Below are 13110 nucleotides of genomic sequence, written 5' to 3' on the forward strand. Positions count from 1 at the left end.
CAGTTATTTTTTTTGTGTTCCTTCTTTTTAATAAAAAATAACAAAGATGTAAAATAAATAGTTGTCACAAACATACAGAAAATTAAAAGGTAATAAGCCAAATTTGTATCAGTCATTTTAACACATTCCATTCAACTAGCCACTAAATCAAGGGAGGGAATTGCTACCTCACCATAGGGCAAAAAGACCAAGCCAGCATTTCCAATAATGAGTTAATAGAGTTTGGGTAAACGAGGCCAAACCCCTCGACCTTCCCTTGCACCCCAGGAGTAGCGTAGGGGTGGGCAAAGAGGTGTTTGAGTGTTAAATGTGCTGGAAGGATGACGGGATGAGATCAAATGGGACACCTCGCCCTCCTACTGCCGCGCCCCTTTAGTGTTCTTGAGGGGTGCATGTAATGGGATCAGTCCTTCGGCCTCCCATGGCCGTGCCCCTTGGTGTTCTTCAGGGGTGCACATAACGGGGTCAGTCCTTTGGCCACCTCAGGTCAGTCTGCCACCTCATTGGCCAGCTGTTCCAGCTGTGTGGTCAGTCTGCCACCTCATTGGCCAGCTGTTCCAGCTGTGTGGTCAGTCTGCCACCTCATTGTCCAGCTGCTCCAGCTGTGTGGTCAGTCTGCCACCTCATTGGCCAGCTGCTCCAGCTGTGCGGTCTCTCGGGGCCCTTGTTCTGTTAAGTCGGCACTGAGCTGCCAGATGTTGATGGTGCCGTCGGCGTTTCCTGCTGCCAGAAGGTGGGTCTGCCGTGGGTTGAACTCCAGACAGTACACGGGTTTACCACCGGTCTCCTGGTCAATGGTGGTAGCAGCCCTGAGGGATCGCCTGCCCAAGTCAAAAATCTGCACCAAACCTTAAGAAGCAAGAGAACCGTTGTTAGAATAGAATAGAATAGAATCACGTTTATTGGCCAAGTAAGTTTGCACAAACAAGGAATTTGCTACCGGATATAGCGGCTCTCAGTGTACTTACACAAAATATGCATCACAACACAATACCACGCAATACAACACAACGGTCTAAGAAAGTATATACAAGGAGGAATGGCTGTATACAGGAGCTGTGAACTGTAAACACAACAAATAGTGCAAAGAAGTGGAGAGTGCAAAAAGTGCAGGGATACATATTAAACAATAAAAGTATGACGTTATAAGTACAGTATATACAGCCTGTGTAGATACACAGTTGTATTTGAGAATAAAATAAGGAAATATGATTACTGTGTTATTGAGAGCGAATTACAATAACTACTCTTGATCCACCCTTTGTATCCAATTATCTGTATCTGCAATATTATGGTCCTCTTCTTTTGAGGAAAGGCCCTGCCTCTCACAGACGTTTACTATGATGACTGGCCTGGAGACAATTGCATTTGGTTTGGTTTGGCGCAATCAGCTGAGCATCAATCAAAATTACCAGGAAATTGGTGCTCATTAGGGCTTATTAGATGGAATTTTGATTGATGCCAATCGGATTGCAGCTCTAGCTTGCAGCGCAGACTGAGCTGAAGGTATTAAAACTAGCGGAGACAGCTGACACAAATACAGTGTGGAGAATGTCTCTCCTGTATGGCTTTTATGGTTAGAAAATTCTATACAAATATTCAACTGCAGGAATAGTTACGTCTGAGTTTCAAATAAATGCATTTACTCGTGGAGAAACCCACGGTCTCTATCTGTTTGCTCTGGTAGATTTTCAGCAAATATTTATGACAAATATAGTTTGCTGAAAATCTAACAGAGCAAACCGATGGAGACCATGGGGGTTTCTCCATGTTTTGAAGAGTAAATGCATTTATTTGAAACTCAGACGTAACTATTCCTGCGGTTGAATATTTGTATAGAATTTTAGACTCTACTGAGACTGACATAATATATATTTGATCACATGCATTCACTGCGGCAGCAACAGTGCTGCACACTAGCGCTGAATCCCGCTGCTCCACCACACAATGCCTCCCACCTTCTCCTGTGGCTGCTGCGAAAACCAGTGGGCGTGTTGGAGACCAGCGCACTGCGAACACGTACGATGAGTCACACACGCGCAGAGACAGCAGGGGCTCGGGCTGGAGCAGGCTGTGGAGGTGGGCCAGGCCATCTGTGCCCCCGCTCACAAACAAGTTCCTGAAGAGAGATAGAGAGATAGAGAGATAGATAGAGAGAGAGAGATAGATAGATAGAGAGAGAGAGAGCGAGAGAGAGAGATAGAGAGAGAGATAGAGAGATAGATAGATAGAGAGAGAGATAGATAGAGATAGAGAGATAGATAGATACATAGAGAGATAGATAGAGAGAGAGAGAGATAGAGAGATAGATAGATAGAGAGAGAGATAGATAGAGATAGAGAGATAGATAGATACATAGAGAGATAGAGAGATAGATAGATACATAGATAGATAGATAGAGAGATAGATAGAGAGATAGATACATAGATAGATAGATAGAGAGATAGATAGATACATAGATAGATAGATAGATAGATAGATAGAGAGATAGATAGATAGATAGAGAGAGAGAGAGAGAGATAGATAGATAGATAGATAGATACATGGATAGATAGAGAGATAGATAGAGAGATAGAGAGATAGAGAGATAGATAGATAAATACTTTAGTAATCCCGTGGGGAAATTCTGGGATCTTGCAGCTCTCTCATATTTACAATAATTACAAAATTACAAACAATATATACATACAATATGATACAATACAAACAATCCATTCAGCTATGTACAGTGTAGAAGCCCAGACACAGAGAGACAAGCTCACCGATGGTTCACTCACGAGATGAATCTACTTCACAAATCATACATTTCAAGGACGGCTAATACATTTACATTTAGTCATTTAGCAGACGCTTTTGTCCAAAGCGACGTACAAGGGAGAGAACAGTCAAGCTAAGAGCAATAAAAAACCTGGTGTAACAATAAATACTACTTTACATAAGAAATAGAAAAACGACACAGAAAAGAAAAAGAAGTGCAGGAATGTAAACTGCTGTAAGTGCAAGTTAAGCACTAGTCAAGGTGCCAGTTAGGAAGGGAGGAGCTTTCTGAAGAGTTGGGTCTTCAAAAGTTCACCGACGGTTCACTCATGAGATGAATCTACTTCACAACTCATCCTTTCAATGAGGGCTAATAAGCCGTAGTAGCGTCATACTGAACGACCAGCTCAAAATACTGGCTCAGAATAACTAAGGATGTACAAAACGAGCTCGAATCTCTCATTGACATAACCCCAAAGTAACAGCAGAATAAATGCTGTGGGGTCACGTTAGAAGAGTTTGTTTTAATGTCCCTACGAGCCACTCGTGTAGAATGGAGGAAAGTGTACCTTGTGTAAACTGTACTTAAACTTAAAATTAGGCAATAAGTATACATGTAATGGCATTCAATGGGATTACAACTGATGAAAATGTCGAGGCGGTCACCTGTGAAATGGGGAGTGGTGCAGGGAGTGGACAGGGCCGCTGCTGAGCGAGAAGCAGAACTGGGCAGGAGACCGCAGGGTCACACTCTCACCATCAGGGGGTGCTGCAGACACCGTCTGACTGGAGAAGGCGCATTTGAGGACTAGACCCCCCTCGGAGCCCACCAGGAAGGAGTCCAGATCCCAGGGGGAAACGGCGAGGGCTGTGACCCCTATACTACTGCCACCTCTTGCCTACAGAGGACCATAGCTTCAGTTAATGACCAGGTGAGACACACTGCAGACATTGCACACTATGAACTGCAACTCTTGTACGAAATGTTCTATACAAATAAAGTCTTACTGACTTACTTACGAACTTACTGACTATCAGTTTTCTCAAACTAAATTACAGTTTGAAAGACTTTAAACTTGTTTCATGTAAAATTAATGCAGTAACATCCAAGGTTGCTTGGGCAACTGCCCGTTTGCCCTCTTCGACTGAAGTTGCCCCTCTGAAGGAAATAAGTTGCCCCTCCAAAGGGAATATTTTATAATAATAATATTTGCAATTACATGGCGGGGGCATGGCATTCGCGGAAAGGGACAGTTAAAAATTATATTTAGAAAATTTGCGATTGCATGGAGGGGGCGTGGCATTCGCTGTAAGTGACATTTTAAAATGATACTTTGAAATTTTGCGATTACATGGAGGGGGCGTGGCAGTGGCGGTGAAAAAAGTATTGTGTTGCCCCTTTTCTCCAGGGCAGAGCAACTGCCACTTCAAAATTCCTGTGCACGTCCCTGGTAACATCAATGACTAAGGCTGAATCCCATTTCTCCCGCTACCCCTTCGTCTTTCCCCTTCCCCTCCGTTTTGCGCGTTCATGTGGAGCGGTAGGGCTGTCCCAATTCACGTTAAGACAGAGGGGTAGGGGAAGGGGAAGCGCTTTCTACCGCTCCAAACGGAGATTTTCCGAGGGCACACTTCAAACGGAGGGGTAGACTGATTTCCCTCAATGCATTGCGAACCCGTGATCATTAAAGAACAAACATCGCGCGAGTCCATTTAAAAATGTCGGAAACAGCAGGGAAAGCATCACACAAATGAAAGTATTTTCTTTGTAATTCATGATTTTAAAACTTGTTTGATGAAATGTTGCATTGTGTAAATAACAGCTGCAGGCGCCATGTTTGTTTATGTCTGGTGAGTGACAGCTGTCGCTCTCCGGTAACGTAACAGCCAACGCTTCGTACTGATGACGTACGTAATTGTTGAAGTGCTATCCCAATTCGAAGGGCTAGCGTTTCAACCCCTTCCGCTACCGCTCCGTTTGAAAAAGCGAAGGCGAAGGGGTAGGGGTAAGGGTAGCGGTAGAGATGAGAAATGGGATTGGGCCTAAGAGTCAAACTAGCTGTGCAGACGGACAAAACCATGGCTATAATTTCAACATCATCCTATTAAGACGTCACAGTAAATGCAATAAACCTTAATCTGCCAGCTATGTGTTAGCTAAATACAGACACTGGCCCAGTTGCATGGTTCTGGCTGACTCCTGAGCACCCTCACCTTGCTCAGTGTGTTCATCATGGGCACCTGCTGTCGAACCAGGGCATATCCAGAGGCCAGGACCAGCCTGCTCTCCACTCCATCCACACGCCACTGCAGAACTCTGCCTCCCGAACCTGCACTCAACAGGTCCAGCTCCCCCCTGCGGGAACCTGGAACCCAGTGCACCTACACACGAGTTACCCAAAAGCACCAAAAGATAAGCGGTCGAGGAAGATACTAGAATTATGAGTAGGACAACTGTCAGGACACCAAAAGATGGCGAATCAATAAGAACTGATTGAATAGAATGCAGCTGTGAATGGATTGTTGACATGGCAGTAGGGCGCTACCTGATACACTGGCTCCCTGTGAGTATCGACAGACATGCCAGTCTGAGCCAGGATGGGGTCTTGTGTGCGGTTGGTGTCCCACACCACGACCTCCCCACTGTACAGCCCACCTACACAGACAGGAAGTGGCATGAAGACAGTAGGCGAGGACTAGGGTGACATAGTGCTCTCTTTTAAAAAGCAAATTAACACTTTTTAATTTTATTCAGCTTTTAATTCATGACTATAGGTCTTTGTTTTTAACACTTTCATGTATTTCATGTGTATACATATGTGTGTTTGTTTATTTGTTTATTTTAGATAATTGAATGTCTGCACTCAATGCACATTGTGTCTATGTTTAACATATGAAATGTGCTATATAAATAAACTTGAACTTGAACATGCTTCTGTCCCCCATTGAAACCATTAAAAGGGTACTTTACCTGCTATCAGAGAAGGGCGCTGGGGATGGAAGGACAAGCACATGACAGCACTGGCCGCATCTATGATCAAGTCCGGCCGCTTGGGATCCAAGCCCCTTCGGTCCAAGTTCCAAGTGCACACACAGCATCTTTCTGTGTTCCAGTCTCCATCATCAATTCTTGAAATAATACACAAATAGAGATAATAATACACATCAATTCTTGAAATCACACACATAGAGGTAAGAGCTCAGGTAACCAAACGCGCTAAATACAACGATGAGTGAGAGTGTGTGAGCTGTCCAAGACATGTTACCGGCCAAAAGCACAAGCAATGACAGAGCCTGTGCAACTCCACGACAAACTGGTAACTTGGAGCCCTCTTGACTGGGCATCCGGATGTTGAAGTCGATGAATACATGACACCTGATAACATAACAGTAATACGAAATATACATGGTAAGCATACAGTGTATGTCAATCATGTCTAATCTGTCTGACACCGTCTGGGAATGTCCAGAACACTGCCCTCACCGTTTCATTGTGATCAACCCAATTTACTTCAAATCCATCGAAAGCATGGGTCCTGGAATTCTTAACCAACTCCTTGATGATCATATCCTCGACTCCATCCAAGAATTCCTTTAAACCAGGGTGGTCGGCGCTCGTCTCGTGGTATTCAGAAAAGCTGCCCTGTGCATCGGTTTGTGTGCCACTGTCCAAAACGTGTTGTGCCTGGACTTCAGCTTCTGCCGTGTGCAGTGGCAATGTTTGACAGCTTCTCTGAAAGAGATTGATTGAAAACTCTCAAGATATATACACTTCATGGAACCCACGAGCATGATAATTGTTTAAGACTGTTTAGAGCGCGTTGCCTAAATAGTTAACTTAGGGTAGCTAGCTAGCTTTACTGGCTAATTATGCTAACACCATATGGACAATATATTACCGACTCCTGCACCGACTGAAGTGATTTTCTCCATGATGATTCTGTGCCAACAGTATCCAAAGTTTCGTCCGTGAACATTGTGCCTAATTTCACATTAACCTTTTAGGTTCTTAGACAGCCAGGAAGCTAACTAACTCAATGATAACCACACGCTTGGTGTAAATTATTCAGTTAGGACAGTAACTTATTGCTGTATGCTAATACGCCGTTTGACAGAGCAACATTATGCTAACGTTAGCTGAGATGTTTATCTAGGAATAAACCATATATGAATCCTGGCTCATCATTTAGCTTGCTTGCAATGACACCCCATCTTTACCAGTGTAAACTTGACTATAAATCATAACACAATAACGTATTATAGCTCTTCCACGGGAACACAAAGTATGTGTGTTGTAGCGTGTTTGGCTTCCCTAGGATCAGGTCAAAACTTCCGCGTTACTATTTCCTAGGTAACCGATGCACCAATGGGTGATTTGCTTGTCACCCTTGCATCAACCTGTAAGATTGATCAAAAAAGATCAACATGATCACCTCTGGCAGGTCAAGAGCAACGCTTAGAGCATTTTATATAGTTAAGCACTGCTGTACCTGTCAGATCGCCAAATGTGTCGCTAACTTCGAATACATTAGTAATCTGTGCACTGTAAACGACCGTTAAACTGTTTGTTTTGCAACGCTACATTTGGAACTATTCCAGTATGGTTGTGGGGGTGTGCGTAAGATAGGCAGTCTGGCTGCGCAGTGCACCCTGGTTTCCAGTTGCGCGGAAAAGGGTTGGAATATTACTCCACATCTTCCAGTCTCCACCGTGACACATTAGTCCATACTACTGAGTCTTTTAGTCCACTACAAATGTATAATGTACAGACTTGCATCAGCTACATTAACTTGCCCATTACAATAAGACGCAATTTGAAAATATCCACACAGAAATGTTTTAAATAATAATCGTGCTACTGACCAGTCACTTCCGCAACAATGCTTCTCAAGGAAAAAGTGGAGAAAAACACCACAGGTATGAGACCTTTTCATATTCTACAGGCTCTTTATTTTCTCTCACTTAAATAATAATCCTTTTCCACCAGCCAAGCTCAAAATTACAAGAGGAACTTTTTTTTGTGTTTTGTTTTTATTAAAAATGTAAATTTCAAACCTCATGGGTGTCTGTAAAACATTACAATGAAACTTCAATCAACATAAACCCAAATGCTGATGTGTCAAATGCCCACTTGCCCCACCCAACCCTTGTTAACTGTCCACAATGACTGTTGTACCCTGATATTGACCCCAAAGAAATTTACAAGAGGTGACAACAAGCTGGTGCTTCCCATTTGTCCAAAACACATAGGAAAAACAGTGTCAACTCATGGGGCTTACCTCTGCACTGAAGAAAACAAAAAAAGGAAACAACTGTGGCTACTTTTTCTATGATTAGGTCATCACTGCACCATGGCTTATCGTTATTCAACTCACAACCATTCACAGAAAAACAAAATGTACTTAGACTTATATATAAACTGCTATTTTACTTAATTACTCTCTACATAAGATGACGTGCAGATGGTTTAACAATTCTTATTGTCTTTGGAGATGGGTGTGGTAATTGAAAATGATGCAAGAGGCTTCAGCAAAGAGACTGCCACCAGTTTTCCAATGCAGGCATGTCCAGGGAATTAACTTGTATTAGACATGGTAAGGACAGGAGAGGCTTCAGTAGAATAAAAGACGGAGCACAAAAATCATAACAAAACAAAATAAAAACAAACAAAAAAACAACAAAAACAAAAAAGCTCTTTTGCTCCCAATAGTTGAAGGATGAACAGGTCAAAGGGGAAAAAACAGGTATGAAAGAAATTGGAATATGTCCCGGTGACGCTTAATCATCTTCCCCATCATCCTGTTACAAAGAGAAGAGAAGAGAAGAAGTTAGTCACCAAATAATGTTTACACAGCCTTTAACAACTCAGCTAACTATGTACATTTAATGCAGGGCTGCCATTGTATTTTCTGCTAAACCAATAGCTGGCACAATCAGTCGACCCAATGCCCCTCTCCAACACCCTAGCCCCAAAAATAGACTGCACCTCTCCGTCTTCGCCATCATCATCTTCATCCTCCTCTCCCTCATCTTCATCTCCTTCCTCATCAATGTCTTCCAGACCCTCTTCCTCTTCATCCTCATCATCTTCCTCTCCCTCACCTTCTTCATCCTCCATGTCTGGCACCTGTGAGCATCAGAAGGAACTTAAATCTACGACCCAGACTGTTTTTCAACGGTAACCCGCAAATTCTATCCAAAGCAATAAAGACGAGAGCATATTTTCCATGCGGTTACGTCTCTCGGTTACTAGCCACATCACAATGCATAGTCAGTGCAGGAAGGCCCCCTGTGTTCGCTCTTACCAGGTAGTACTGTAAAGGGTTGGGCCAGATGTCATCCTTGATAACCTCGCCAAGCTCATCTGCTCCTGCGTCTGAGTGATCAGTGAACCATGTGAAGAAGCTCTCAGGCTCCTCGTGTTGCCTCTTTTTACCCGCTTGTTTCTGTGTTGCGCCAGCCCGTTTCGTCAAATCCTACGAGAAACACCATACGGTTATAAAATGTCATAAAATCGTTAACGTTGAGAGTAGCAGCATACTTCGACACAAGTTAATGTTTAGACTCTGGGCAGTAAATACCTTTCCAGCTTTCCATTTGATTTCGGTTGATTTTGAGGATGGGTCACCGCTTTCATTCAAATGGAACTCTTTTGACAGGATTTTATTTTCAAAGTAAAAATTCTCATCGAAGTACTGCAACAAAAAAAGAACAACATCAGATTAATAAATTATCACTTCTGTTATACAAGTAAACATGTGTGTGTGTGTGTCATACTTGGACCACTTACAAAGTCTATTCTGTAACCCGATTTGATGTCCTCAAACTCGGTGACCTCCACCCTGGTAAGGTAGTGAAGCGCCTCCTCATCTTCCTCACCAAGCAGGGCTGAGACTATCACAAATAAAAACAAACAAACATAAATTAATATAATACAAATACAACCACTTTCCAGAACTCAAAAACATGGTTGTTTAACAATATTTGTCAGATTAAGTATTGTAATGTTCTTTCTATTGGATTACATTACAGCATACAGGGAATCACGTTAATTGTAATTTACTCCAACTTGAGCTAGTGTGTCCCTGTATTCAACATCAACGTATTCCCACAGACTAATCAAAACCTCAAGAAAAATCTAAGGTAATCTAAATTGACTTACCTTGTGGATGGTTGACGAACGTTGTGACCCAGAAGTTGGGGATTTTGGCTATGAGTTCTGATCTCTTCTGGAAGAATGGCTGGCGTAGCTTATTGTACTTCTGCTCTACTTTTAAAATTTCCTCACTTGCCTGTTCATTCAATCTGCGAGGAAGAAACAATAACAACATGTAAGACAACAAGCACTTACCGATGAAAAAAAAAAATCATCGAAGTAGTGTCTGGAATGCAATAGTACGGTACCTGTCAATTTCGTTCTGTACTTCATCGATGTGTTCGATAGCTTCCTGTTGCTCTTTTTCTGGAACAGGACAACGGGGCATAATTAAATAAGGTCAACATATGGAGGAGCACTGATGCAGAACAAAACATTAATACATGGACAATGAATCAGGAATGAACTTTAACCGTTGCGCTTGTTACTTTTTTTGTACAGAAAGATACTGAGTATTAAGGTTATTCTACGGAACCATAGTGAATATATACTACATGACTTTACCATAGTATACATTCTCACAAACACTGTTTAAGGCAAGAACGAGTGCAGTTTAACGTTATGCATCATTCCCTAACGTTATACAGACAACGATCCATGCTGGCCAAAAACTCTGCTTAAGAGCAGTTTACATTGTCCATAAATGATCACCTTCGGTGGTTCCGGCCACACTGGTACCCTACGGGTCAACATACTGGCCAGGGGCAGACAAGAACTCTCGCCCGAAGTAGTCACTCAAGCCGTTCTGATGCTGCTTCCTGCTGCTACACAAGGCCGCGTGGTTTGAATGAGGAAGGCCGCACGCTGGAAATCCCAAGTCGAGCCTAGCTTACTTGCTAGTTACCTGGCGTTGTCTAGCTAGCTTGCGTTCCTTGGTCGGGAAACAACGAGGCTGCGTTCTAAGCATTTCCCGTGATAAATGTTTGAAACCCCCGAACTGAAGAACACCACAATTACCTTCGAGCTTTGGCCATTTCATGTCACAGAATTCAAAACTAGTTCAACAGGGGGCACATGTAGCTAACCTGCTAGGATGCGATGGCGGGGCAACACAATAAGTGGGAGCGTACCGTTAGCTAGCAAGCTAAGCTAGAAGCGCAGGGCCTTATGCATCATAGCAAAGTACACAACTACCAAAAGTATCCATTTATTAAATGAACATTTTTTGGAGACGCCGTACTGAGGCTGTAGACATATCTTCTTGGAATGCAAGCAGGTATGAGATATACAGCCAAGTGTTCCTTGAAGTCACATGCGTGGCACAATGAATTCTATGCAAGGGAAACATGGCCTCCCCGAACCGTCTGTTGTTTCGCAAACACATTCGCACTACCATGTAACAAATACTGTGGTACAATATCTTCACCTCATGAAGGCCCCTCAACACGTATAAAGCTACGCACAGTGCCTGATAATGCAAAGACCAACTAATTTGCAACATTAATGACTACGGAGAGAACAAGTGAAAATGGCGGTGCTTAGGAGGCCGCCATTACTTACCGGAGGTCTCGTCCGCTCCGTCATGGTTTGAGTTCTGCTCCTTTCTACCGACTTTCGCCGCCGAAGCCGACATGATTTTCGGATTCTGACAGTGATGAACTCCTCAAAAATATATTCCGTTTAATTAGAAATCTCCCCTGAGGAAGAAAAAAGTTAGTTGAATATCGGTTGGAGAAGTGCGACTAAAAACGTGTGTCGTGCACCCCCACAGCATAAAACGAGAGGCTTAACACACCGCCGCCGCTTCCACCACCACACAGAGCTCAGTCTCACTCACGCGCTCACTCCTCTTGCGAACGCGCTTTAGCTATGAAAATTGAATAGACAACCCCGCCTCTCGAGGGACGATTTACAAAACGCCGCTCGCTCCCGTTGTTACCTTCTGATTGGAGGTTATCAGTTTAGGGGTGGGTCGTTCCAATAAAGAGGTGTGGTTCTGTAGAAATAACGCCCAGAGTGCGTCACACCACAAAGATTCGCAGTCATACGCGTTTTTAATTTCTTGGCATAGCCCAATTGTCTGACAGACGGAGGATGATATTCATTTAAATTCAAAGAAGTGTGTACTTTCGCTGTAGCCCTTTATGCGTGTGCACAATCAGTGCACAATTGTCTCAAACCTAGGGTGTAGTCTACACCAGGTGTTTAGAAATCCTTGTCGAATACGTATTGCCCATGTATTTATGTAGACGTATAATATATTGTTGAACTTCTATCGTGCATGATAGACTGTCCTAGATCAGGTCCTTCCCTATTGTGAAATGTCAGTTTAGTTCGTAATGTTCCTCAAAAGGGTTCATGTGATAACATTAATTGAATCATATTGTAATCAAAATGTGTTTAATTTTCTTACTAAAGCAGAATTGAAAATATGCCTAAATAATGTAATATTTCCTTGACATATGTAGGCTACATATGCTGAAGTGTGTCCTTCTTTTAAATTTGAGCGTTGCAAACTGGCTCATGAAACCATGTTGTTTTTGTCGTTGTTTATTTAAATAATTGTATAGTCTATTTATTTTTACAACCATGGATGTGACTTGACACGCTCTGCCACAAACTTTTCCAATGAAGATCTTTTTTTAAATGTCATCAGCATCAAGTTCAAATGCAGGTTTTGGTCAGTAGCCGGCTGAGGTTTAATTTCGTATCAGTTAAATTTCTAAATTACAAGATATTTGGTTAGCTGTTCCAGTTTCTTTGTTTATGGCAAGACGTGTGAACACACGTGAACACAACGTATCAATCTTTACCTGTAGACATCGAAATGAGGAGCGAGAAGTTTTGTTTGATTGGCAGGAGGCTTAACCAACAGAAGTTTGGACAAGGAGGCGTCTTGGCGGATTCAAACCCCGGACCCAAACACAAAAAAAACTTTCAGGAAAACGTAGCTACCGGTGTTATGGACAGTCTGGCAGTTTTCGCGAGAACAGCCAATGCTGTGGTTGGAAAGACTGGAAACTGAGTTCTGGTTCAACCCAGATTCTATGAGATGTGTTTTCCTATTAAAAAAAACGAATAGGGTGGTTAGCTGGTAATGCCTCTAACTTCTAATTTGAAGAATTTAGGTTATAACGATAGTAACGTTAACGTAGCCATCCGGGCTAAAGTGAATGGCAACTGACCGCTTCGTCTGAAGCTAACCATAACTTTTTAACGTCAACGAACAAGCAATCGTAGAGCTAGCCTGCTACGAC

The 13110-nt window shown here is 42.7% G+C and overlaps 2 protein-coding genes across 2 annotated transcripts; both read right to left on the minus strand.

Annotated features, from left to right (window-relative positions):
- Window positions 1-610: 610 nt before the first annotated feature.
- On the minus strand, window positions 611-6734 carry dync2i2 (dynein 2 intermediate chain 2; the record flags this gene model as incomplete). Its single annotated transcript, XM_080842013.1, has 9 exons — window positions 611-849; window positions 1959-2119; window positions 3424-3656; window positions 4972-5139; window positions 5304-5413; window positions 5729-5886; window positions 6024-6133; window positions 6242-6490; window positions 6657-6734. The coding sequence occupies 9 exons, from the start codon at window positions 6732-6734 to the stop codon at window positions 611-613; spliced, it is 1506 nt and encodes a 501-aa protein (XP_080698139.1).
- Window positions 6735-7919: 1185 nt separating this feature from the next.
- On the minus strand, window positions 7920-11678 carry setb (SET nuclear proto-oncogene b). Its single transcript, XM_080841588.1, has 8 exons — window positions 11414-11678; window positions 10162-10219; window positions 9920-10062; window positions 9548-9651; window positions 9339-9452; window positions 9063-9233; window positions 8744-8884; window positions 7920-8556 (listed from the first exon to the last, which is right to left on the minus strand). Exons 1-8 carry the CDS (start codon window positions 11484-11486, stop codon window positions 8536-8538), a joined length of 825 nt encoding a protein of 274 aa, XP_080697714.1. The 5' UTR covers window positions 11487-11678; the 3' UTR covers window positions 7920-8535.
- Between the last annotated feature and the right edge of the window lie 1432 nt (window positions 11679-13110).

This window comes from Sprattus sprattus (assembly GCF_963457725.1).
Source record: "Sprattus sprattus genome assembly, chromosome: 7".
In the NCBI taxonomy this organism is placed as follows: Eukaryota; Metazoa; Chordata; class Actinopteri; order Clupeiformes; family Clupeidae; genus Sprattus; species Sprattus sprattus.